Here is a 27,806-nt window from a genome sequence, read left to right on the forward strand (position 1 = left end):
TACTTTGGCAAAGGGCAAAGTCAACCAAACTTGTCCACTCTGTTCATAACAGATTTCTAGTTTTGTGAACAAAAAACTTTATTGAGATCAAATGTTTAATCGATAAGAAAATGTGCCCAATGTCCATCTTGTTCCATCTTCTCCTACTTCCCGTCAGTGGGTTTACTCTCACTATGTGTTTTTTAAATTGTTTTATTTTGGGTGGAAGAAGAAGTCGTGCATCTTATCTTTTTTTCATTCCAAAAATCCCGTTACTGTACCTTATAGGCTTTTGTACAACAGAGGCGCAACATCGCAACCAGGAACGCCTGCGAAACAGACCAGACCGGGGTTTGAGAAGTCAATGAGAGAAGTTAAAAACTCTTAGTTAGTTGGTAAATCTAAAGGCACAACCTAGATCCAAGCCAATGTCTTAAGTAATTAAGCATATTGTTTTCATTCAAAACCACTTTATATCGAAGGAGTTCCTTTAAATTTACGACGAGCACATGCGCAGTTCGCTTGAGACCCGAAGGTGTTTCTACGCATGAGCTTTGTTAGCCAACAAGTGTGGTCAGGGATCTCTATTGGAGAAGCAGTTTTAGCCTATCTTTATACTGTATTCTCTTTGTCAAAGCCATGTGATTTGCTGCAGTGAGTGTCCTCTCTCCTCATTCTCAAAACACATTGGAGGAGAAGGTCAGAGGGGCGTCCCGAAGGGCGTCCCTCTGGCTTTCTCATCCAATGAGAAGGAGAGGCGCGCGGACACTAGAAGAATGCAAATTGAGGCCTTGGTATCCAGTAATGCGATTCAGCCTCTGCACTTGTCAATATACAAAATGGCAGCCACCATTGGGAGACTATTAAAGACCTCTGTAAGTTCATTCAGAAATATTTTTATGTTACAACGTTAACAGTAGTAGTGGGCTGCATTGAAATACAAACGGTTTAATAGCAATTTATAATTTCGTTGTAGCTATATAAATGGCAATGCGAATTGGACGAAGTTGCAAAAAGTTGCAACTGAGCTTGACCGGAACGTCACTGTAATTTTATTCAGGACAAATCCCTCTGCCCTAATAAAGACTTACCGCTAATGCCACATTTTAAGTAAAAACTCTAAATATACAATCATTGATTATACTAACTGTCTAATGATCATCAGCGCCAATAATGACAGTTGTTGTCACGAAGTGCAATTTCTCTATCTCCCTCTCTAACGTTACCCCTCCCCATCTAGGCAAAGGTTGCAACTGGAGGACTGAAAGTATCAGCCTCGCCACATGGAAATTCAGTGAACAAGGCCTCAAGAATTTTGACCTGTCCTGTACTGCAGAAAACCTGTTTCTCCACCAGTATGTATGGACAGGGAATGTGATATGAAGTTGATCAAAGTGAGGGGGATGCAACAATTATGCATATTAAATAGCATTTCCAAAACACATTCATTAACTGCTCAACAATTTTATACAATTATATTAAAGTCCTGCAATAAAGTAAATGTTATAACATTTTTGTAATTCCCCTAAATATAGAATCCACTTTATTCATTTAATATCTTTCTCCCAATAGGTACAGCTGGATGGGCTCCAGCTGTCACTCAGCACGCACCACATTTTAAAGCTACAGCTGTCCACAATGGCGAGTTCAAGGAGATGAGCCTAGATGACTTTAAGGGCAAATACCTAGTCCTTTTCTTCTACCCTCTCGACTTGTGAGTAGCACTATTCCCTTGGAAAGACGAGAATGGATTGCTGTGTTTAGCTGCATGTCGTGCACGGTACACCAATCCTTGACTTTATTAGTCTTTAGAATTATTTAACGACCTATGTTCTTTGCACTACAGATACTTAAGCAGGAGATTGTGGATATGCCATTTTATTCAGAAGCATTTTTTTTCTTTCTCATTACAGCACGTTTGTTTGTCCGACAGAGATCATCTCATTCAGTGACAAGGCCAGCGAGTTCCATGACATCAACTGTGAAGTGGTGGGCGTGTCGGTGGATTCGCACTTCACCCACCTGGCATGGATAAACACCCCTCGCAAGGTACAGTGGGTGTAGCTAGGGTAGTATTCCATAGACATACAGAAATCATTCCATATACAGTACCAGTCTAAAGTTTGGACACACGTACTCATTCCAGATTTTTTCTTTATTTTGACTATTTACTACATTGTAGAATAATAGTGAAGACATCAGAACTATGAAATAACACACATGGAATCATGTAGTAACCAAAAGTGTTAGATTTTAGATTCTTCAAAGTAGCCACCCTTTGCCTTGATGACAGCTTTTAACATTCTTGACATACTCTCAACCACCTTCATGAGGTAGTCACCTGGAATGCTTTTCCAACAGTCTTGAAGGAGTTCCCACATATACTGAGCACTTGTTGGCTGGTTTTCCTTCTCTGCAGTCCAATTCATCCCAAACCATCTCAAATGGTTTTAGGTCGGGTGATTGTGGAGGCCAGGTCATCTGATGCAGCACTCCATCACATTCCATCTTGGTCAAATAGCCCTTACACAGCCTGGAGGTGTGTTAAGTCATTGTACTGTTGAAAAACAAATGATATTCCCACTAAGCATAAAAGAGATGGGATGGTGTATCGCTGCAGAATGCTGTGGTACCCATGCTGGTTAAGTGTGCCTTGAATTCTAAATAAGTCAGTGTCACCAGCAAAGCACTCCCACATCATCACACTTTCTCCTCTATGCTTCACAGTGGAAACCACACACGCGGAGATCATCTGTTTACCTACTCTGCGTCTCACAAAGACACGGCGGTTGGAACCAAAAATCTTACATTTGGACTCATCAGACCAAAGGATAGGTTTCCACCAGTCAATTGTCCATTGCTCGTGTTTCTTGGCCCAAGCAAATCTCTTCTTATTATTGGTATCCTTTCGTAGTGGTTTCTTTGCTGCAATTCAAACACTTTTTAAAACATTTTATTTAACTAGCAAGTCAGTTAAGAACAAATTATTTTAAAATGACCGCCTACCCTGGCCAAACCTAACCCTTTTCTTGAAAGGTTCTGTATTGACTGACCTTCATGTCTTAAAATAATTATGGACTGTCGTTTCTCTTTGCTTATTTGAGCTGTTCTTGCCATAATATGGACTTGGTCTTTTACCAAATAGGGCTGTCTTCTGTATACCACTCTACCTTGTCACAACACAACTGATTGGCTCAAACACATTAAGGAAAGAAATTCCACAAATTCACTTTTAACAAGGCACACCTGTTTATCGAAATGCATTCCAGGTGACTACCTCATGAAGCTGGTTGAGAATGCCAAGACTGTTTAAAGCTGTCATGTGTCTTGTTCTCAGGCTGGAGGTTTGGGTGACATCCACATCCCCCTGCTGGCAGACCTCAACAAACAGGTGTCCAGAGACTATGGCATACTTCTGGAGGGTCCTGGCATTGCACTGAGGTACTGTGCATTCTAAATGGCAACCTATTCCCAATAGTGTATTTAACACTGCATTGTATGTATTTCTACCATGATATTGAGTAGTTGTCTGTTTGTCCATTAGGGGACTGTTTATCATTGATCCAAGTGGTGTGGTGAAGCATATGAGCGTCAACGACCTGCCAGTGGGCCGCTGTGTGGATGAGACCCTGCGTCTGGTGAGGGCCTTCCAGTTTGTGGAGACTCACGGTGAAGTATGCCCTGCTAGCTGGACCCCCAACTCTCATACGGTGAGGCCACTCTCCTTCACTACCCTGCCAGGGCCTCAGACAAATAAAATGAATACAAGCACCAAAATATGAGTAGCAAGGACTTTGTCTTGGTCTCCCAACAGTACATTGTTTTTGGATGATCAGTTTGCTTACTATGCAAGTTTTTGTTTTTCAGATCAAGCCAACTCCAGAAGGTTCAAAGGAGTACTTTGAGAAAGTCAACAACTAGATGACACACTTCACAGCTTTAATAAATCAATTATCCAGAATTGAGAAAAAAAACTATAGATATACCAAATACTTTCCATTATAGTTTAGTTTTAAAGTAGATTGAAATAAAGATTTGAAGTGGTCGATTGTCTGAGTTGAAACATTTCATCCTGTTCACTAGCTTCTATTTCTCACAAGCAATTCACTGTGATCACATTGCAAGTATTGAGAGCCTACACGTTTGTTTTAAAATAATGAAATGGTCCTAACATTGCAAAGAGCATGTAAATATTGTTAAGAGTTTCAGGGGTCTGTTGACAGTATCAACATAAGCAAAGAGGGGGGGGAGGGAAGAGAGAAACACCCATCACACACTTTTCAATCAATTAAACAAAACTGATCATACATAAAGATTGTATTTTCCCCGAACAGTGTTATCAGAGACCGTTGCTACCGTGTCTTGATAGTTGAAAAAAAAGTTGCCAGACAACTTAACCTTCATTTACAAACCATGCCTATATAAGCTCTGTACAGTTTTTTTTTTTACAACAAGTTAATATGCAGGTTAAAAATGTCTTGACATACTGTACACAGGTGCCAGAAATCAACTTCAGTGGATGTAAAATTTGAGAAAGGCATTGCAACTTCTCATACATTTAAGGTACATACTGTATTTACACATGGGGGGAGTATTAAATACTCTGCAGCACTGTATTTCACTCTGTACAGTACGTTTGTGGCAACTTGGCACAATCGCCTCATTTCATCTGACATTCAATGTTTCAGGTTATGAGGGACGTCTGACCAAAGAACAGAGCCCTTTAAAGCTTTAAATAATCCACAAAACCAAATAGTGTCATCTTGTCAATGTCATTCCTTTCTGCAAGCAGCCAGCACAAAGTCAGCGACCAACTTTTTTTTATTATTGCTACAACCAGGGAAAGTGAGAAACTGCCAAAAAAAAAAAGCTGAATTTGATGAGCATATGGTTTGATGGAAACGTCATGCAATTTCAGGCAAGATGTAACAGCGCCACCCCAAGCACCAAACCAAAGAGACAAAACTAAATATATTTTTGCTTAGAACTGAATCATTTGTAAAAAAAATAATAAAAACTTGTAGTAAATCTGTACAACCAAAATACATTTGGGATCTACATCTAAAGTTACATTACGGTTATATACACTTTTCCCCCTATCCATATTATCTTTCACAAGTAGTCTTCATTCAAACCCTACCATTAAGAAAACATAGCCTAAACAGGATCACATCAAACATCCATTTAAAACAATATGTCATTTATAATGTAACTCAAAACCAACTGTTGATCACACCTTCCTTTCCTGAATGTTTTTTTTCTCCATATGTACAGCAAACAAATTTCTTGGGTGGCTGGTTGTAAACTACTGCATTTGGAAATTAGAATTGTCCAAATATGGGAATGGTGCCAACTCAGATAAGTTAGTATAACATCCAGTTACTGTATGTAAAAATTGTGTAGTGTAGCTGGTAAAAATTTAATGTAGAAGCCAGAATAAAATAATATTTCATCCAGAGTGACTCAGGAATACAACAGAATCAGGTCAGAGCATGAACAAACCCAACTCTTCAAATATTCTAATACAATAGAACAAAGGCTTTCAATATGGCCTCTTCACTGAAGAGAGCTAGACTATTCCATCAATAAAGATCTTTGTTCTCTGGTGACGGGTGGGACTGGATTGGAAAGGGGAAGCCATGTTACGTTTTGAACAGCTGCTTCAGAACATTGATTGAAAGCAATTGATAAAAACAGAACCGATGTTAATGTTTTCTTTTTCCTGCAGTTTTTTGCTCTAGTACACTCTTTTGCAACATTGCAACAATTAATTCAGAAAAGGGAAAAACTACATTTGTACAAATTGGAGATGCCACAATCTCTTTTTGCAAAAGAAACGACTTGTGCCCGCTTCTGTTGGAGAGCTTCAGCTGATCCTTGGATCCCTTGCTGCTTGCGACTGTCCTAGTCAATTTTCACATTTGTGTAGATCTTCCTCACGAAGGCACTTGTTCCCACATACCCAACGGCTCCTACAAAAGATAGATATTACAAGATGATTATTGATGCAATGACAACGCATGCTTTGCACTTGTTTGAGCATTTAAAAAACATGTTTACGGAATAACTCGGTCACAATACTTTGATCAAAACAGATGCTGTGAATAAGAGAAGTTGAACCTACCACACATGATTCCCAGAGACGTACTGAATACTGCCATGTAGCCAAAGTAAAAGGACGTCTGGAACAGACCATACATCCTGAAACGGAGTGGGACAAAACAACTGTCAGCAGGCAGTGGTAGAAAAAGTACTCAATTGTCATACATGAGTAAAAGTAAAGATACCTTAATAGAAAATCACTCAAGTAAAAGTCAACGGGTATAATACTACTCTATTTGGTTTTAAATATACGCAAGTATCAAAAGTAAAAGTTTAAACCATTTCAAATTCCAGATGGCATTTTTTATTGACAGATAGCAAGGGGCACACTCCAACACCCAGACAATTTAAGCATGTGTGTTTAGTGAGTCTGCCAGATCAGAGGCAGTAGGGATGTTCTCTTGATAAGTGTGTGAAAATGTAACGAGTACATTTGGGTGTCCGGGACAAAAAAAAAAAAGCACATTATTTTATTTTTAAGCTTGTTTTAGCTGATTTCATGGGCCTATAGATGAGTACCTTCCATTTAGGACACATTTTTATTGGCAACTTCTAGAACCAAATTTATTGTACTGATCAACATTTGCATAGAACAAGCAATCTCTTTTCAAAATGTGTGTGCCGTTTAAGAAATAATGATGTTATTCGTGAGGCAGAATGTGGCTGTAGAATCTGACTTTGTAGCTATGGAATCTAGACGGGAAGCAAAGGAAGACAAGTTCATTTGTTTTTGGTGGCGAGGGAGATGAAGTGAATTAATAGTTTGATTAGTAAGCTTTGAAATCAGCATTTTTGCATATCAAACAAAGTACTAGGGTAGTGAATCCAGCTGAAAGTTAGCCTACAATTGAAAGCTGGATGCCATCGGTTTTCTCTTGCATTGTAAAAGTGTTTTAGCCTGTATAGACATTGTTTTGCGAAGTGACGAACATTTCTACACAGTGTTGCATTATTCAATTGTGTTAACTTCTGTGCAGCATGAGTGAGGACTGGGGAGCTAATTAAAGCCCAGAGAGCTCTAACAATGAGTGAGTAGGTGGAGCAAGCACTATGCTCTTCACGCTATAAAGGGCCTGCAGTGATAAGATTTGATCCTGTCGATGAGACAAGATAGTAGCTACTAAACAATTGGATACCACGAAATTGGGGAGAAAAAAGGGGTTAAAAAAAAAGTGACTAACAAAATCAATGGGTCCCCCCCCCCTATTCGATGCAAACTGGTGAGGGCCCCAAAATGTAATAACAACCTTCCCCTTTCTATGCACTGGGGCTAGTCTTTACGGTCAACATATTATTTACTTCAGTTGTGTACAATGTGTTTTAAATAAGAAAGTGGATTTTGGAACTCACTTTGTTTTGAAGAAATAGTAGTAAAAGGAGTACATGTAAACATAAACTGCAGTGGATGCAGCAGAGAGAAAGCTTGTCCATTGCCTGAGTGGAGAAAACAAATTATTTAATTGAAAAGCACAGATACAACATCCTCAGGCTGGCTATTACTGTGTTACAGTAACTCTGGTGTCAAGGTTTTCCTGAATTTAGCTGTGTTATAGTCCTAAAGCTGGCCATGTTTAATATCCATTAAATTGTTGGGAACATATAGTATGCGACTTTCTTTTTAAAGTTTACCATCCCGTTAGTCAGCACCTAAAATTTGGGTGTGCGTTTTTAATAGTTTTAAAGCTAGCCATGTAATTATATACTTACTTTGGCCTAATCACACAGTGGTGTATAAGGGCTCCACAAGGTCCCTAATTTAATTAATGTCTCTACGATTACATAATTCAAGTAAATTCATTGCTGGTTATCTTTTACTCACCATCTGTAGTCCTCAGCATTGAGGAGGAAGTAAGTACAAACAATGGTGACACACACAGTGACAATGCAGAGGATAACCAGGACCAGCATCATGAACCCGTACACGTAGTAGATCTTGTAGGCCCAAAATGAAGTGAAAATGAAGTACCTGCAAAATAAGCAAACAATGTATTTCCACTTCCAGCTACGCACAGGTATTATTTGGTGAATTATCGAGCTGCTAAATGCTGATGTGCAGTCGGAAAGTATTCAGACCCCTAGACTTCCCACTTTTTTACGCTAGCCTTATTCTAAAATGTAATTGTTCTTTCCCCCCCTCAAAATCAACAATACCCCATAATGACAAAGCAAAAACATGTTTAGAAATGTATACAAAATAAACTGAAATATTTTATTTACATAAGTATTCAGACCCTTTACTCAGCACTTTGAAGTACCATTGGCAGCGATTACAGCCTCAAGTCGTCTTGGGTATGACACTACAAGCTCGGCACACCTGTATTTGGGGACTCTCTCCCATTCTTCTCAGCAGAACCTCTCAAGCTCGTTCAGGTTGGCTGCACAGCTATTCTCAGTACTCTTCAGAGATGTTCAAATCGGGTTCAAGTCCGGGCTCTGGCTGGGCCACTCAAGGACATTCAGAGACTTGTCCCGAAGCCACTCCTGCGGTGTCTTGGCTGTGTGCTTAGGGTTGTTGGAAGGTAAAGCTTCGTCCCAGTCTGAGGTCCTAAGCACTCTGGAGCAGGTTTTCATCAAGGATCTCTACTTTGCTCGATCTTGGCTAATCTCCCAGTCCCTGCCGCTGAAAAACATCACCCACAGCATGATGCTGCCACCACGCTTCACCCTAGGGATGGTGTCAGGTTCCGCCAGACCTGACGCTTGGCATTCAAACCCAAGTTCAATCTTGGTTTCATCAGACCAGAGAATCTGGTTTCTCATGGTCAGAGTTCTTTAGGTGTCTTTTGGCAACCTCCAAGCAGGCTGTCATGTGCCTTTTACTGAGCAGTGGCTTCCATCTGGCCATTACCATAAAGGCCAGATTGGTGGAGTGCTGCAGAGATGGGAGAACCTTCCAGAAGGACAACGAGAGCTGTCAGAATGACCACTGGGTTCTTCGGCACCTCCCTGACCAAGGTCCTTCTCCCCGATTGTTCAGTTTGGCCAGGCGGCCAGCTCTAGGAAGAGTCTTGGTGGTTTCAAAATTCTTCCATTTATGAATGGAGGCCACTGTGTTCTTGGGGATCTTCAATGCTGCAGAAATGTTTTGGTACCCTTCCCTAGATCTGTGCCTCGGCACAATCCTGTCTCGGAGCTCTATGGACAATTCCTTCGACCTCATGACTTGATTTTTGCTCTGATACTGTCAACTGTGGGTCCTTATAGAGACAGGTGCGTATGTCCAATCAGTTGAATTTAGCACAAGGGGACTCCAATCAAGTTGTAGAAAAATATCAAGGATGATCAATGGAAACCAGATGCACCGGAGCTAAATTTAGAGTCTCTTAGCAAAGGGTCTGAATACTTTTTTGGTTGCATGTCTAAACCTGTTTTCGCTTTGTCATTATGGGGTAGTGTATGTAGATTGAGGATATTTTATTTAATCAATTTTGGAATAAAGCTGTAACTATCTAGATCAGTGGTCACCAACCTTTTGACTCAAGTGATCTTAACTCTACCCGTCATATTTTTTTGCAACATCAACCAATTAAAAACAGTTCTGTAGCATTGAGGTTTGTGCAATAGTCCATAAGCCCAAAACATTATCATTGCATATTGGCTACGCTTGAATTGCCCTGCCAATGTTGTTCTTTACAGACCATTTTGAAATTCAATTTCAAAATTGTAGGTATATGATCACACTGGTTGTATTGCTTGTGAGGCACAGGTGAGTGAGTCTTTTGTTTTACTGGGCTGATGGCCTGATGGTCAGTCTGAGGGGAGGGAGCAGCAGTTGGGTGAGAGGCAGCTGCTCACTAACTCACCATCCCTCAACAAGGGTGCAATTGCGGCCAGCAAGTCAGGGCATTCCTGCATTTGCAGGGATCCCTCTATATACTTCTATTGGTCAATTTTTAAGTTAGGACTGGCGGAAGCGCTCCAGTAAAGTAGGTGGCGTTAATGCACAATAACGATGAAGCAAGCTGCAGATAAACCTCACAGAAGGGGCAACACAACGGTAGCTAGCTAGCCATACAACGGTAGACAGTGTCCTTCAACTAGCAAGCTAGTTAGCAGACGGTGTCGCCCTAGCCTCCCCTCTGTTGTGCTATTGGGGCAACCGGCAGCCATTGTTACGCCTGTTGGGCACGGTTTTATCCGGTACACAGCAGGCGGGAGCGACACCGCGTGTTAGCTAACACAGGGTGTCATTGTCGTCCCAGCCTCTCGCCTGCTGTGCTATCGGGGCAACCAGCAGCCAGTGTCCCCCACCTGCCCAGGAACGGTTTTCCCGTAGTTCTGTTATCAATGAGGGCAGGCGGGAGTGAAGGACACAGTCTTCTGGTGTTACAAAAATATCATCATAGAAGCATCAAATTTAAAAAAGGGCAAATCCTCTAAAGCCCAAAAAGTAGGCTACTATGTCATATTGTGAAATGTGCATTCAAATAAATTTTTACCTGGCCAAATTATTAGATTATATTTTTTGTTGTTGTCAGATTTAAAACACTCTCCCCACTGTTTATGCGCAGTGAGGATTCACCATCTAGAGAATTATTTTGTAAATCTACATATATCTCAAAAAAATACACACTTAAACACAATGTAACTCCAAATCAATCACACTTCTGTGAAATCAAACTGTCCACTTAGGAAGCAACACCGATTGACAATACATTTCACATGCTGTTGTGCAAATGGAATAGACAACAGGTGGAAATTATAGGCAATTAGCAAGACACCCCCAATAAAGGAGTGGTTCTGCAAGTGGTGACCACAGACCACTTCTCAATTCCTATGCTTCCTGGTTGATGTTTTGGTCACTTTTGAATGCTGGCGGTGCTTTCACTCTAGGGGTAGCATGAGACGGAGTCTACAACCCACACAAGTGGCTCAGGTAGTGCAGCTCATCCAGGATGGCACATCAATGCGAGCTGTGGCAAGAAGGTTTGTTGTGTCTGTCAGCGTAGTGTCCAGAGCATGGAGGCACTACCAGGAGACGTGGAGGAGGCCGTAGGAGGGCAAGAACCCAGCAGCAGGACCGCTACCTCCGTCTTTGTGCAAGGAGGAGCAGGAGGAGCACTGCCAGAGCCCTCCAAAATGACCTCCAGCAGGCCACAAATGTGCATGTGTCTGCTCAAACGGTCAGAAACAGACTCCATGAGGGTGGTATGAGGGCCCGACGTCCACAGGTGGGGGTTGTGCTTACAGCCCAACACCGTGCAGGACGTTTGGCATTTGCCAGAGAACACCAAGATTGGCAAATTCGCCACTGGCGCCCTGTGCTCTTCACAGATGAAAGCAGGTTCACACTGAGCACATGTTACAGAGTCTGGAGACGCGGTGGAGAACACCGCCTGCAACATCCTAAAGCATGACCGGTTTGGCAGTGGGTCAGTCATGGTGTGGGGTGGCATTTCTTTGGGGGGGGGGGGGGGGGGGGCGCACATTAGGTACCGAGATCAGATCCTCAGACCCCTTGTGAGACCATATGCTGGTGCGGTTGGCCCTGGGTTCCTCCTAATGCAAGACAATGCTAGACCTCATGTGGCTGGAGTGTGTCAGCAGTTCCTGCAAGAGGAAGGCATTGATGCTATGGACTGGCCCGCCCGTTTCACAGACCTGAATCCAATTGAGCACATCTGGGACATCATGTCTCGCTCCATGATCCAGAAGATTGGGAGAATGTCATATGGTCAGATGAAACCAAAATATAACTTTTTGGTAAAAACTCAACTTGTCGTGTTTGGAAGACAAAGAATGCTGAGTTGCATCCAAAGAACACCATACCTACTGTGAAGCATGGGGGCGGAAACATCATGCTTTGGGGCTGTTTTTCTGCAAAGGGACCAGGACGACTGATCCGTGTAAAGGAAAGCATGAATGGGGCCATGTATCGTGAGATTGAGTGAAAACCTTCCATCAGCAAGGGCATTGAAGATGAAACGTGGCTGGGTCTTTCAGCATGACAATGATCCCAAACACACTGCTCGGGCAACGAAGGAGTGGCTTCGTAAGAAGCATTTCAAGGTCCTGGAGTGGCCTAGCCAGTCTCCAGATCTCAACCCCATAGAAAATCTTTGGAGGGAGTTGAAAGTCCATGTTGCCCAGCAACAGCCCCAAAACGTCACTGCTCTTGAGGAGATCTGCATGGAGGAATGGGCCAAAATACCAGCAAGTGTGTGAAAACCTTGTTAAGACTTACTGATAACGTTTGACCTCTGTTATATACCCTTTGTTGGCAATGACAAAGTATTGATCAACTTTTATTATTGACCAAATACTTATTTTCCACCATAATTTGCAAATAAATTCATAAAAAATCCTACAATGTGATTTTCTGGATTTTTTCTCATTTTGTCTGTCATAGTTGAAGTGTACCTATGATGAAAATTACAGGCCTCTCATCTGTGGAAGAACTTGCACAATTGGTGGCTGACTAAATCATTTTTTGCCCCACTGTGTGTGTGTGTGTGTGTGTGTATATATATAATAATAATAATAATAATAATAATAAATTGTTTTGACCTCAAAGCAGTAGTAGCTGAATGCAAATCAGGGAGCCAAATGAACGTCTTTCAACGATACGATACGGTTCTGACTTTTTGGGACTGTCACCAAAGAGATCAGTTCAAAAAGAGCCGTTCATTCGTAAACTACCCTTCACTGATGAGTGGAAGTAGGGAGAACGCGCATGTTATGGCATATAAAAAAATAAGTGTTGAAAGTGACGAACAACAACTTAAATATGAACTTCCTCAAAAATATGTATTTGTTCACTCTCTCTAGTCATGGTTTCAAAGTCTTGAAATTGTACATAAACTTTGCTGTGAGTGCAGTCTACAGTGCAAGGAAACGAAGGTTACATATGTAACCGCAGGTATGTGAGCTATTTTGATCACTCCGCGGAGGAGGGATACACCTGAGGTAAGGATTTACAGATTTACTCCCGTGTACACCTGTGTCACGGCTGGGGTCCGCGCCTATATAAAGACCCCATGGCCTCGACACACGTTCTCTACATCATTTTTGAGGCGCCTCTAGCGCCGTAGAGGATTGGAGTGATCCAAATAGCTCACATAACCATATGTAACCTTTGTTTCACTATATTGGATCACTCCAATATATTGGTATACCCGTACCAGAGTAGTCGGTGCTTGAGGGACCTAGCCAGCCAGCGGTGAAGTCCCAGCGCGGGACCGCGACTCAGGGGCACAGTCCCCAGAAGGGGAGGCGACGCCCAGGACCGCTGAACCAACTGCTGAGGGAGGTGCCACTGGCAAGCCCTCATCCAAGCGAGACTACAGGTATTGGAGGACAGACTGCACCCTGCATGACTCGGGCACAACCTCAATACCAGTGCACCAAGAGCAAAACAACCGCCAGCGCAACTGGTATGCCTCGGTTGTAGCCGGCGCCCATGTGCTCTGCATGGTGTTCATTACACCCTCCTGTGGTCCTAACATGTACCATTGGTGCCGTTCAGTAGCCTAGCCAAGCCAAAAGACTGAGGTGGTGCGGCCTCGGATGCCACAGAGTATCCCCAGCCTGAGACAGCAGGTCCAGTCTCAGGGGAAGTTGCCAAGATGTCCCAGACAACAGCAGAAGGCTGAACCAGGGTCATCTGGGCCAGTATGGGGCCACCAGAAGCAGACGATGCTCTGCCAACCTGGTCCTGTCCAGCACAGCCTGGATCAGGGGGAATGCGTAAAGCTCTAGCCCTGGCCAATCGTGATCCAGAGCATCCAAGCCCAGAGGCCCTGGTGTCACCGACATGGAGCACCACAGGGGGCAGTGCGCATTGTCCAGAGAGGCAAAACAGGTCCACCTGCACCCTCCCGAACTTGTCCTACAGGTGCTGCACCACCTGGGGATGTAGGCTCCAGTCCCAAGGTGGCGGGCCCTCCCTCGGGAGCATATCCACTGCTACATTCAGGATGGCAGGTAAGTGTGCTGCATGTAGAGACGCTAGATGTCCCTGAGCCCAGAGGAGCTCCCGTGCCATAAGATTGAGGCGGTACGACCTCAGTCCACCCTGATGGTTGATGTAAGCCACCACTGTGGTGTTTTCCGTTCTCACCAGGACATGTTGGGCCAGCAGTACAGCTCGGGGCTCTAGTGTATTGATATGCCTGCCGCTCCAAGTGGGTAGCCAACAGCCGCTGGCCGACCTGCCCTTGGTCATATCCCCCCCAGCCGAACTGGGAGGCACCTGTGCTGACTAGCTCCCGGCGGCACATCCTCAGCATCTCCACCCCACCTGAGAGAAAAGAGTGACAGCACCACCTCACTCAACAATGCCCTGAGCGGTCACCCGCAGCTGGCGGTGGTGCTTCGGGTGCAGCCGGTGGGAGTTGAACAACCGAGGCCAGAGATGGAGCAGGCCCAGGGGAATCAGAAACGAGGCCGCTGTCAGCAAGCCCAACAGGCGTTGGCAGGTTAGGACGGATACCATCTGCCCCAGACGAAAGTGGTTGAGGCAAGATAAGATCACCTGAACCCTTCTTGTGGGTAGGCGTGCTCTCATGAGGACTGAGTCCAGTTCCATGTAAATGAAGGCCACCCTCTGGGTTGGCGTCAGACGACTTCTCGTTGTTTATAGTAATGCCCAGCCCACCACCGATGTGGGTCAGGAGTTTCTCTGTCTGACAGGACCTGGGTCCTGCGGAGGTCCAGAATAGGTCGAAACCTGGGACCACAAAATAAGTGGAGTAGAACCCACCTAGACGTTCTAAACTCTCGATCCTGCGGATGGCACCCTTGTCCAGGAGAGAGATCTCCAGACGCAGGGTTGTGCGCCTTTACGAGGACAGGGAAATAGAGTTAGGGGTCCTGCCGAGGCACGCCTTTCCTCTGGCGCCCCAGGCACATCCCTATGGCGGTGACGGTTGACAGGTTGTTGTTCCACCGCACGCTGTGCCCCTCTCCACTGTCGTTCCTCAGCACGAGGCGATGGGGCAAGAGAGGGACCCCACTGTCGTTCAGGTGCAGGTGGGTGGCGACGGTCCCTCTGCCTTGGACCCGGGGTGGCGGCATGAACAGTCTCAGGGTCTCCCAGTCCCTACAAACCTTATCGGTCTGCTCCAGAATGTCATTCTGCCCTGGGGTGATGGGGAGAGTGGCAAAAGTGCTCTGGAGAGCAGCTTCAGTCGCAGTTCCGGCTTCAGTCGCGGGTCCGCCCTATAATTTCGTGGTCCGGGAGGACCATGGCAGCTAGCATGGTGTCCATGGTTGGGTACCCCGAGGCCGAGTGACAATGCACCCGCCACATAACTACATGGTCCAGTCTCTGCTTTGAGTCGGAAGCGCCCCTTGGCAGAGGCCCAGCTCTCCGGAAAGGCCTCACGGAACTCAGCAGAGATGGGGACAGATGGAGAGTCATCACTGTCCACCAGTTTGATGCCCAGTGCAGTGGCTACCCGAGTGAGTAGGCCCCTCATAGCCTCTCGAGCTCTGGGAGAGATGAAGCCCCACCGCCGGCTTCGGATGGCCTGTCAGCCGCGCTCACAGTGGTAAACAGTGCCAGCATCGTCCCCCAGGAACAGCCCATTACTGGCCAACAGGGAACAGCTATCGTCACCGTCGAAGCTATCAACCTCCGTTCAAGGTGGTCTTCATTGACTGCACTGAAGCAAGCTCCTCTAATGTCAAAATCTGGGGTTATGCCTCGTGTCACGTGCATCACTGCTCTCATCCAGGGCCAAGGAGAAATACAGTGCCTTGCGAAAGTATTCAGCCCCCTTGAACTTTGCAACCTTTTGCCACATTTCAGGCTTCAAACATAAAGATATAAAACTGTATTTTTTTGTGAAGAATCAACAATAAGTGGGACACAATCATGAAGTGGAACGACATTTATTGGATATTTCAAACTTTTTTAACAAATCAAAAACTGAAAAATTGGGCGTGCAAAATTATTCAGCCCCTTTACTTTCAGTGCAGCAAACTCTCTCCAGAAGTTCAGTGAGGATCTCTGAATGATCCAATGTTGACTAAATGACTAATGATGATAAATACAATCCACCTGTGTGTAATCAAGTCTCCGTATAAATGCACCTGCACTGTGATAGTCTCAGAGGTCCGTCAAAAGCGCAGAGAGCATCATGAAGAACAAGGAACACACCAGGCAGGTCCGAGATACTGTTGTGAAGAAGTTTAAAGCCGGATTTGGATACAAAAAGATTTCCCAAGCTTTAAACATCCCAAGGAGCACTGTGCAAGCGATAATGTTGAAATGGAAGGAGTATCAGACCACTGCAAATCTACCAAGACCTGGCCGTCCCTCTAAACTTTCAGCTCATACAAGGAGAAGACTGATCAGAGATGCAGCCAAGAGGCCCATGATCACTCTGGATGAACTGCAGAGATCTACAGCTGAGGTGGGAGACTCTGTCCATAGGACAACAATCAGTCGTATATTGCACAAATCTGGCCTTTATGGAAGAGTGGCAAGAAGAAAGCCATTTCTTAAAGATATCCATAAAAAGTGTTGTTTAAAGTTTGCCACAAGCCACCTGGGAGACACACCAAACATGTGGAAGAAGGTGCTCTGGTCAGATGAAACCAAAATTGAACTTTTTGGCAACAATGCAAAACGTTATGTTTGGCGTAAAAGCAACACAGCTCATCACCCTGAACACACCATCCCCACTGTCAAACATGGTGGTGGCAGCATCATGGTTTGGGCCTGCTTTTCTTCAGCAGGGACAGGGAAGATGGTTAAAATTGATGGGAAGATGGACGGAGCCAAATACAGGACCATTCTGGAAGAAAACCTGATGAGTCTGCAAAAGACCTGAGACTGGGACGGAGATTTGTCTTCCAACAAGACAATGATCCAAAACATAAAGCAAAATCTACAATGGAATGGTTCAAAAATAAACATATCCAGGTGTTAGAATGGCCAAGTCAAAGTCCAGACCTGAATCCAATCGAGAATCTGTGGAAAGAACTGAAAACTGCTGTTCACAAATGCTCTCCATCCAACCTCACTGAGCTCGAGCTGTTTTGCAAGGAGGAATGGGAAAAAAGTTCAGTGTCTCTCGATGTGCAAAACTGATAGAGACATACCCCAAGCGACTTACAGCTGTAATCGCAGCAAAAGGTGGCACTACAAAGTATTAACTTAAGGGGGCTGAATAATTTTGCACGCCCAATTTTTCAGTTTTTGATTTGTTAAAAAAGTTTGAAATATCCAATAAATGTCGTTCCACTTCATGATTGTGTCCCACTTGTTGTTGATTCTTCACAAAAAATACAGTTTTATATCTTTATGTTTGAAGCCTGAAATGTGGCAAAAGGTCGCAAAGTTCAAGGGGGCCGAATACTTTCGCAAGGCACTGTAGGTGAAATCCTTTACCTGGTCTTTCAACTGTTGTTCCATATTCTCTGCGATGCCCTCAACATGCAGTGTCACTGTTTGTCTTGACAGGGAAACATTTTAAACAGCTCTTTGTTGGGGCAAAGTATCGCTGCAGAGGTAATTAAACATTCTTTAATGAATTCGCCCTCAGCGAATGGCTTGCTATGTTTAGCAATTTTGTGGGACAGTACATAGCTAGCTCTCGCAATTCCACAATTTGCTGAATGCAGTTTTGTGAAAAGCCCTGGCTGCTTTTGCAACTGAGAAAAACTCTTGATGCACCTGCCCTCTGCTCAGAAGACATATTCCTATATTTCTCTGCATGCTTCATCTGGAAGTGTTTTGGACAAGTTGCTCTCTGCACACAGCTTTTCCTGATACCTCAAATATTTTGATGTCCACATGCTGGATCGCCGTACATTTATCGAAAAACGAATAATTAAAATAGGAACAAGGCTTTATCGTTGGGTTTTCATAGAAATGTTTGGTGATAGACAAGGATTGCCTAGGAGATCGACCGGTTGGTGAGAACTGATCTAGATTATAGTGTAGTGAGGTTAATGTGAGGTAGGACTTACATTTCAATGAAAATGGAACCGAATGGAAGGATGCCTCCCAGACAAACAATGACAGCTGGCTCCATGAACCTGGAAAATGTTATACATTTACAATCAACTCACAATACAGACAGTGTCACCAATAGTTTACCAATCAATCAGAGCTATGCAACTCCAGGCCTCAGCACGGTTTTCATTCCTCTGGTAATCCAGGACTGGTTTCAACCTGGGAAAGTAGGTATAGACTTTGGCCAATCAGACCTTGATTGAACTATCAACGAGAAAATAAACTTAACAGTACAGTGGCTCTCAAGTAGCAAACATATCAGCACTGGGATCTTAAACAAACATCAATGAATGTAAAATACAAAATGGCACACATACATTGCTTTTAGTGAGTCGTGCTGTACAAATAAGATCATAGTCATAGATACCATTTCTTCTCAGGGATTGGCCGCGGCACTGCATTGACTCGACACGGAAAGTTGGGCTGGCCAGAGAGGTTTCTTCCCAGAATGGTCCCCACAAGGTTGAGTGGCAGGATAACAAACAAACAAATGCAGCAAACAGCCACCTGAAAACAACATGAAATGGTAGAATCCATGAGATGATTCATGAGAGCAGACTATATTTAAGCAATAAGGCCTGGGGGGGTGGCATATTGGCCATTGTAATGTGGATGGTTCGAGCCCTGAATGCTGATTGGCTGACAGATGTGGTATATCAGACCGAATACCACGGGTATGACAAAACATTTATTTTTCCGTTGGTAACCAGTTTGTAATAGCAATAAGGCACCTCGGGTTTGTGATATATGGCCAATATACCACAGCTAAGGGGTGTGTCCAGGCACTCCACGTTGCAATGTGCACAAGAACAGCTCTTAGCTGTGGTGTATTGGCCATATAGCACACCCCCTCGGGCCTTATTGCTTAAATATACCACAGCTAAGAACGGTTCTTAATCACAACTGAGTGCCTGGATACAGCCCTTAGCCGTGGGATATTGGCCATATACCACAAACCCTAGAGGTGCCTTATTGCTCTTATAAATTGGTTACCAATTAACAGAATTTCTGGGGACCCCATTTTTTGCTAGAATTTCTGCCAAACCCACCCCACATCTAATGACACAACCTTTATTAAAAAACAATTTTTATATCAACAAATAACCAATTCAGTACATGTTCATCTCTCGTTTCAAAATGTAAATCAACCATTTACTCAATAAAATAGTAATTTTCTAATTACATTTCTCAATAACATTTGTATGTTGTCCCATACAACACAATGATCTGTTCTCTTTAATATTTTGAATACTACTGCTCTAAACTCACCATTGTGCCAAAAGGGATGGCTCGGGAGGCATGGTAGTACATGGCGATGAAGTTGATGAAGAAGGCTGTCCCACACACCATGGCAGGGATCAGGAAGGCCCCGATAAACATCTGTTTAATCCATCGTCTGCCTATAGGATCAAATATAAAATCGGTTACCATAAGGGTGCACATTATGAGTGAATGGCAATCTACCATACCATGTGAAAGAGAGCGACACGGCTCTATGTAATTTATTGGTCTGTGACTCACTGACACCGCCCCTGATTAGAGGGGAATAATGCAGCCCAAGAGTTAACACACACACAGGAACTTTAAATCACACTCAAGAGAATATGAACACGGGTATGGTTTCTGTGTTCACACATCCCATGCACATATGTCCACCCCACACTCACAGACTGGAATAACACCATTCAGGTACTGGCAATATTTACTCATGGGTCAGGCTGGCTAGCCAATCAGGACCTGGAGACACTGCATAGCTAGAGCGCGCACAGTAGTGAGACGCATGGCTATTGTCCGATTGGCTAAAGCCATGAGCTGGAGGAGATATTGATCTCTCATGTGAGGGGGAGAAAGGGTGAGGATGGGTGAGTCAGCCCGAACAGCTCCAGAAAGAAAATGCTCAAGCTAGAAATGAGTCCCACGGCGCCCTCAGGAGGAGGATTCTGTAACACCATGTGCTATTTACACATAATGACACTAACAATGAAGCCACATTTTTGTCAATACGCATCAACCGCAGCATTCTACACAAAGTACCACAAACAGTGTTTTGACCACCCAGGCTCCATGTTCAGAAAATGTCATGGTGACAATATTGTGTGTGCAAAACTTCCCTTGCAAAGTGCAGTAATAATTGAGGTGTGATGTGTAGGAATGGAGTTTCTATTTTTAAGACAAACCCTTACATACCTCCTTGTTTTGCATACAAACTTCCGCCAAAATAGCCATTGACAGGAGAGGTGGCAGCATACACAAAGATGGCTGTGCTCAGCATGGATCCTCTCCTGCAGAGACAAACAGGAAGCCGCAGTGCGCATGAACACACCCACGTTAGACAGAAACGAAGACACACTCCATTAGGTTATCTGCGGGGAGGTACTCATCACTCACTCGGTGTACAGATCCTCAATCATGGCCACGACGATGACGATGAACGAGACCGAGAAGATCTGGCATCCAGAGCCAATAAGAGAGGAGAAGATCATTGGGTGGCTGGACGGCCGGAACACGTCTCCATGGACCTGCTTCCACCCATACTCATCTCCCAGGTCCCTGTCCTGCAGCAGGGAGAGGCGTCAAAGGTCCAGGGGTACATTAAGACAAAGGACATACAGCTAGCCAAAATCATACGAAGCCCTGGGCCTAAACTAATAAAGCAAAATCTTAAGTGCATGATGTTCAATGTGATTTTCTATCACTAATGCTACCAAGGCTATGAAACGTTACCATGTCATCCATTTCCTCCTCTTTGCTGTATCTAGCATAGTCCTTCCTTAAAGTTCTCATCAGGATCATGGACACCAGGCCAACCAAGAAGATAACCATCATGAAGGAATTGAAGATGGAAAACCAGTGAATCTAGAGAAAACATACTTTTTTTTATTACCACAGGGAATATCGCACATCCCTAGATTCCAGAACATGACATCCTTGAATCACAGAATTGTTAAAGCTGCAATATGTAACTTTCTGGGTGACCCGATAAAATTCACATAGAAATATTAGTTATAGAGCTGTCACTCATTGAAAGCAAGTCTAAGAAGCAGTATATATGTTCTGTGTGTGCCATTTCTATGCTTCCCGTCTGTTTAGATGGCACAATGATTCTCTACACTATACTTGCTTGTTTGGGTCACAAACTGAAATTAGGCAAACTATTAGAATTTTAGCAGCCAGGAAATGGCGGAGCCATTTCCACATACTGCATCCTTAAAACAGGTTGATCACCGAGTACTGTACAGTTCAGTGCAAAATTGCATTGCTTATCTTGAAAGATTCAACTTACTCTGTGTTGGAAAAAAGATGGATCAAGATACTTGTCAAATCGGTCTTCAAACTTCACATCTGACTTCTTCCACTTTACCTGTGGTAAAAGACGATTCACATCATTCCTTTGGCAAATGAGCCACGCTTGGATGCTGATGTAGGGGACTTAACTTTATATAAAACAATATAAAGCTCGGTGTAGTCAATTTAAACATCACACCTCCAAAATACATATTCAACCCTGTGTATATTAGAAAAATCAAGTCCCATTTCCATAAAGCAATTGCAAATACTTACTGAGTACGACATTGCAATTCGTGTGTTAGGCACAAGCTTGACTTTGCCTTCACTTGTCAGGTTGACATCAACAATTCGGTTGCCATTGAAGCCGATCTCCAATTTCTTGTAAGTCCACAGATAATGATCCTCTCCGTTTTCATCTGCCTCGCCAACAATTCCTAGAATATAGAGAGATTAGTGCACTGTCACCAGAAATTTACTGGCAACATGACAAGTTTGGTGTGGAATGCATTAACCAGATCCAGGGCCAAAGTCCATATTTATTTACTCAGCTACTGGAACTATTCTGTGGTTATAAAGACTTGGGCAAGGCCATCTGCCCCTCCTCCTGTGCATATATATACACGCAGAGTACACCAAACAATAGGAACATCTTCCTAATATTGTATTGCACCCCCGTCCGTCCCAGCCTCAATTCGTCAGAGGTTGGATAGTACAAAGTGTCAAAAGCGTTCCACAGGGTTGCTGGCACCTGTGGAAGCATGTTGCCTCCAAAGCTTCCCACAGTTGTGTCAAGTTGGCTGGATGTCCTTTGGGTGGTGGATCATGCTTCATACACACGGGAAACTGTTGAACGTGAAGAACGTGAAAAATGTACAAACCGATACGCCTTAAATCTTTTGTCTTGCCCATTCACCCTCTGAATAGCACACATGGTTAGAGTGTTGGACTAGTAACCGGAAGGTTGCAAGTTCAAACCCCAACGCTGCTGTCCCCAGAACTGGATAATTATTCAATGATTGACATTTTTGACTAATCTTCCTCTCTTATTTGGCCTAGGCTTCTGTTTTATACGACGTAGGTAGGTTGTAGCCTACATTGCGAATAATAGGCTATGGAAATAGGCCTACTCTTTCATAAGCTTTGCTCAGCTGTAAGTTCTTTTCACTTCCAATTGGACTTTTCCATCTTGATATTGTTCGCTCAATTTCACTCGTTGTCATTCAAAATAAAAAACTGTCCGAAAATGGCCTATAGACCGACTTTCCCATTTGAAAGCTGCAACTTTAGGACATTAAACACAAGCCTATTAGGGAAATAATAACTAACTTGTATTAATGCTTTGATAGGCTATTTTAATTAGTAGGATTTGCCTTTTGGTCAATTGATTTGCAACAGCAAGGAAGAGGGATGCACGCATCATTTCCTTTATAGCTAATAAACTAATATTTACTGAACTGTATGGTTTTTTAAATGACTCACCGTTTTTTTTGTCTTGCTATGGTTTGTTCTACCCCTCTCATTATTACCTTAGGCCTATGATGGGTTCTGACTTCTAAACTTGAAATATGTTACCGAGGGAGAGAGAGGAATGCCAAGTTGACATTGTCAGAACATGTCAATGTTTTTAGGTCATTCAAAAACAACTTCAAACTTCCTGATATAGCCTAGAACTCCATTAGATAAATTAATTGTTTGATAATGAAGTAGCGCGGTGGGAGAAAGCCAGCATGCATAAAAACCAAAGTCATATCAAGTGGGAGAGAAAAAACAAATTTAGGCTTTAAAATAATTAAGACACCAGTGTGTCTGGTAAAAATATTCAAAGAGAGAAAAAAATAATAATAATTTTCTGACTGGACATTTTGAGCTGCTTTGGTGAAAAGCGTACATTATACTCTTGCATTCTGTAAATTGTTGAAAACATATTTATTGAAATAGCTTATGCAGGCTATAGCAAAAGCCACCTGGCATGGCCCGGCTGTGGGCTGCCGGGTCAGCTCTACTGCGGTGCCAGTCAAGTTTAAGTAAACTATACATCGGCACGTCGCCCAACCCTAGTAGGCACCATTACATGTGAAATAACTCCATGTTTAAGACATTCCTCATTCCAAAACTGGGCCCTTTTCATAGATAACCTTTGTCATAGTCAAACAACTTCCCATACCAACCAGTGAGGCAACAGATAAAACCCAGAAAAGTATGAATGAACATTTGGATGCCTTCATTTCAACTGCCTCAGGGGCATTACTGATTCTCCATAACTAAATGACTGGACAAGTTGCAACAGGCAGTGCAGCAGTATCACTCACCCCAGATAGGTAGGTCATCAATGTACATTTGGTACCAATAGTGGTTTTTAATGGCATATACAAAGGCATCCCGTTTGGCTTTGTCCAACTCGATTTCACAGTATGTTGTTTGCATGACTTCATCTGTGAGAGCAAAATGACAACAACAAAAAAAGTGTTTAGTATGACATAACACTACAAGACATAATGCAAGTGTAGGCTGCTTTTGGATCTAACTTCACGCTAGGAAAGAATATAATATACTACTCAAAATCAAACAACGCTGATCAAATAGTGACTTTGTCACTCCAGGGTCCAAGTAGTACAGTTGCCTGTGGGTGTAGATTTTTGGATACCTTTGAACTTAATGTCTAGGCCACTGAACTCCAGCTCGACTCCTTGCAGAGCCTCTCCTAATGTCTCATGGTAGTGGCTAATGGTCTTTTTGGTGCCCACGCAGAAGGGCAGGGAGAAGTACTTGTACGTTTCTTGTCTGTTGTGGTAAGGCCCCACTGTATTCATCCATAAAACCACCTCCTCTTTATCTGTGTACTGAAAAAGGGAAGAAACACATTAAACATGCTATAACTTACTTGTTTTGCTAGTTCTCAGATGGCAGCATTTGGTATTCCATTCAAGGATATAAATTGTGCATTCAGGCAAATAAATAACAAAAACAGCCAACATGTTAGTCTATTCCAAGCAGCCTCCATCTACAAAGCATTTGGATAGCAGCTGTCTGTGGCAAAAATACATTGACAATGAGTCATAAAGTTACTGTTTTAATGACACCATGTCAAAACCAATCCACACGACATACAGGCATGTCATCAACAACGAAATGTATATTGAACGGAATACAGGTCTTTTCAACCGGAAAGAAAACTCAAGCAAGCGCCCTTGTTAGTTGTCAGCTTGACAATCATGGGCAGAAAACAATGTAGCGACAAGGGGCTTTATCCATATAAAAACTCACCTGATCACATTCACACTGACAACACAGCATTGGTAAGGATGTCTGCTTTGCGCTGGTTGTGTAGTCAGCTATTCATTCTGCACTGAGCGCGGATGCAAAGCTTACTAGCTAGTGCTAACTGGCTACGGTACCAGTGAGGACCAAGTTGAAGCTTGCTCTTGAGAATCCAAGGCATTAACAAGGCACTGTGCCTTATGCAAAGGGTTCTCAACTATAAACAAGGATTAAATCCAATTTATACTTGATCCAAAAATGTGGTTGGAGGCTCCATATGGAGGGACGCAATTGCGGAGCTTCTGGAGACATGCAGATTGAAATTGCAAATTGAGCGCCGTACTGAATCGCCATGCACCTCCCAAATTTTGTAACAATGCAGAGGGCTCTGTATAGCTCTGCATTGACATGATTGGTTGATGGTAGGTGGGGGCGGGAGGTTCTGTATAAACACACTCACTTCCTTGACAACAACAAAGCGCAAGAAGTATGAATGCCCTGACTTCTGCAGAGGCCATATCACCGTAAATGCTGTACGGCCACTGCAGACGTCAGATTGACCACGCAGAGCCTTTTACCGGTAAGACCATGTGAACTTTTAATGTTTATAAACGGCAATAATTGCTTGCAAAAGGCCTACGTTTTTTTTTAACATACACTACATTGCCAAAAGTATATGGACGCCTGCTCATCAAACATCTCATTCCAAAATCATGGGCATTAATATGGAGTTGGTCCCCCCCTTTGCTGCGATAACAGCCTTCACCCTTTTGGGAAGGCTTTCCACTATATGTTGGAACATTCCATTCAGCAACAAGAGCATTAGTGAGGTATGGACCTCAGTGCACGGGCATTGTCAGGCTGAAACAGGAAAGAGCCTTCCCCAAACTGTTGCCACAAAGTTTGAAGCACAAAATCATCTAGCATGTCATTGTATACTGTAGCATTAGGATGTCCCTTCACTGGAACTAAGGGGAATAGACCGAACTATGAAAACAGCCCCAGACCATTATTCCTCCTCCAAACTTTACAGTTTGCACTACGCAGTTAGGCAGGTAGCGTTCTCCTGGCATCCCCCAAATCCAGATTCAGCAAGCTTTACACTACTCTAGCAGACTCTTGGCATTGTGCATGGTGATATTAGGCTTGTGTGCAGCTGCTCAGCCATGAAAAAACATTTCATTAAGCTCCTGACGAACAGTTATTGTGCTGACGTTGCTTCCAGAGGCAGTTTGGAATTCTCTAGTGAGTGTTGCAACCGAGGATGGACCATTTTTACAGGCTAAAAGCACTCGGCAGTCCCGTTCTGTGAGCTTGTGTGGCCTACCACTTTACGGCTAAGCTGTTGTCACTCCTTGACATATCCACTTCACAATAACAGCACTTACAGTTGGCCAGGGCAGCACTAGCAGGGAATACATTTTACAAACTGACTTGTTGGAAAGGTGGCATCCTAGAACAGTGCCACATTGAAAGTCACTGAGCTCTTCAGTAAGGCCATTCTACTGCTAATGTTTGTCCATATTGATGGCATGGCTGTGTGCTCGATTTTATACACCTCATTAACAGGTGTGACTGAAACAGCCAAATTGACTAATTTGTTAAGGGTGTCCACATACTTTTGGCCATGTAGCAGGTTTGCACAGATCCATACTGCTGTGTGTGCCTTCAACCAACAAACTACACTTCTGCTACACTTCCCCATTACACACAAGTTTTCTGAGCAAGCTAGATAGTTGACCACCTGTATTAATTAGCTATATTCTGTCTGTCTTCAGTAAACAAGCGCTAACATGGAGATATGGACGTGTGGGATCACAAACCCTATACAAAAAAAAAAGTGTAGTAATTTAACTTTGTTTTTTTTTTTAAATGATTTGTCACTGATATGAAATACACGTCTCTTACGTTTCCAAACCAGTACCGCAAGCGATAACGTCAAGTTAACATTCAGACCGAGCTTCGGGGCTATTACAGCACTCCCCCGGCCAGAAGATACGTTCATGAATAAGACGCTAAAGGTAGTCAGCATCTATGAATAGGCTAGTGTTGACGCTAGCCAACGTGCAAAGTTGAGAATTATTGGCTAGGTTGAAGCATGATCAAAACACTATATAGGTTACAGGTCAGAAATCAAGAGCAAAAGTATTTACTTCCAATTGTACTGTAAAACGCGGAATGCGATTTGCTTTTGTCTTGACCATTTGATGTCCTAGTACCTAGACAGGCCTGCCGCCTTAATAACCGGATATGCAGTCTTCGCAATGGCAACGTTAGTAAACTACCAAAAATACTTAACTAGGCATATTCCTAGAGACATTTTCCTATATGTACTTTGCAAACTAGCTAGATAAGTAGTTAAATAACCAAATATGGATGAGTGGTTATGCAAAATATTCCTACCATATGTATGCAATGAGATGTCACTGGCTAACATTAGCCAGCTAACTTCGCTAGCTAACTTTGGTCCCCTACGTTAACTTGTTCGCCAACGTTAGTTATTGTATTTATTATTTATCAACATTGAACATTAACCTCATAACAATGAACTAGTTAGTTACATGCAACGATATTATTACTCTTATCTCGCTGAGTTAAAAAATAATATATAGGCTAATCGGTTGTATCATGTAGCTACTACAGCTGGCTAACAAGCCAGAACGTCCATTATTTTCACACTACACACAAGGCTACCCATTTTTATTCGACCTCAAATGATCTTACCGTGTGTTCGTGTTCATCTGCCTCAATCGGCATTAACATCTCGGCAACCGAGAGAAAGACCACCACTGCAATCTTCCACCTGGAAGACCCCATCATTTTCTGGGAAAGTTTGCAGATTTGGGATGTTAGCTCTGTTAGTGCTATCCCACCTTCTTCCTGGTTGTACGACAGTGGCAGTTTTTCTGGATGCTCTCGTACGCATATGGCGTAAATTGCCTCACTCGCATCGCATTCACTTGTGATTGATGCAGACATGTCACATGGCTTGTAATCTCAAATCAAATCGAAGACGGTGAACAATCCGTTGAATAATGGAACTCCGGTTTCTACGCTGTCCGCAACTTTCAGCCACGTCATCCGATTGTAAGTATTAGAAATGCCTCACCTTTGGGGGCATGAAACCTGGCCCACTTCTCATGTATGACTAAACTGTTGATATCTCATTTTACAGAGACAACTCATTGAACAGATCATCATTATACACTACCAT

At 43.3% G+C, this 27,806-nt stretch overlaps 2 protein-coding genes across 3 annotated transcripts; one reads left to right on the top strand and one right to left on the bottom strand.

Moving 5' to 3' along the window:
• The first annotated feature begins 538 nt into the window (after positions 1-538).
• Positions 539-4,025, top strand: LOC110502286 (thioredoxin-dependent peroxide reductase, mitochondrial). Its single transcript, XM_021580208.3, has 7 exons — positions 539-854; positions 1,220-1,334; positions 1,552-1,693; positions 1,893-2,028; positions 3,317-3,420; positions 3,524-3,689; positions 3,847-4,025. Exons 1-7 carry the CDS (start codon positions 756-758, stop codon positions 3,898-3,900), a joined length of 816 nt encoding a protein of 271 aa, XP_021435883.1. The 5' UTR covers positions 539-755; the 3' UTR covers positions 3,901-4,025.
• Positions 3,905-27,738, bottom strand: tm9sf3 (transmembrane 9 superfamily member 3). 2 transcript variants are annotated; one of them, XR_016490902.1, is made up of 15 exons: positions 27,317-27,738; positions 23,979-24,174; positions 23,644-23,766; positions 21,608-21,768; positions 21,330-21,407; positions 20,771-20,902; positions 20,435-20,601; positions 20,234-20,328; positions 19,316-19,446; positions 18,414-18,553; positions 18,001-18,205; positions 7,901-8,047; positions 7,432-7,515; positions 6,104-6,180; positions 3,905-5,951 (listed from the first exon to the last, which is right to left on the bottom strand). XR_016490902.1 is itself a non-coding variant. In XM_021580206.3 (15 exons), exons 1-15 carry the CDS (start codon positions 27,410-27,412, stop codon positions 5,884-5,886), a joined length of 1,764 nt encoding a protein of 587 aa, XP_021435881.3. In that variant the 5' UTR covers positions 27,413-27,430; the 3' UTR covers positions 3,905-5,883. The 2 variants fall into 2 exon arrangements, 1 of the variants encoding a protein (XP_021435881.3); XM_021580206.3 differs by having other exon boundaries at positions 18,001-18,069; positions 27,317-27,430.
• Positions 27,739-27,806: the final 68 nt, after the last annotated feature.

Source organism: Oncorhynchus mykiss, chromosome 23, assembly GCF_057628025.1.
Source record: "Oncorhynchus mykiss isolate SJ-2025 chromosome 23, ASM5762802v1, whole genome shotgun sequence".
NCBI classification, from domain to species: domain Eukaryota; kingdom Metazoa; phylum Chordata; class Actinopteri; order Salmoniformes; family Salmonidae; genus Oncorhynchus; species Oncorhynchus mykiss.

Coding starts and splice junctions, on each gene's coding strand:
- LOC110502286 (XM_021580208.3), top strand. CDS start 756: ATGCAAATTGAGGCCTTGGTATCCAGTAATGCGATTCAGCCTCTGCAC. Junction 1,694..1,892: donor TTCTTCTACCCTCTCGACTT/GTGAGTAGCACT, acceptor TTCTCATTACAG/CACGTTTGTTTGTCCGACAG. Junction 3,421..3,523: donor GGTCCTGGCATTGCACTGAG/GTACTGTGCATT, acceptor TTTGTCCATTAG/GGGACTGTTTATCATTGATC.
- tm9sf3 (XM_021580206.3), bottom strand. CDS start 27,412: ATGATGGGGTCTTCCAGGTGGAAGATTGCAGTGGTGGTCTTTCTCTCG. Junction 21,408..21,607: donor GAATTGCAATGTCGTACTCA/GTAAGTATTTGC, acceptor CTTTTACCACAG/GTAAAGTGGAAGAAGTCAGA. Junction 18,070..18,413: donor CCAATCCCTGAGAAGAAATG/GTATCTATGACT, acceptor AACATTTTCCAG/GTTCATGGAGCCAGCTGTCA.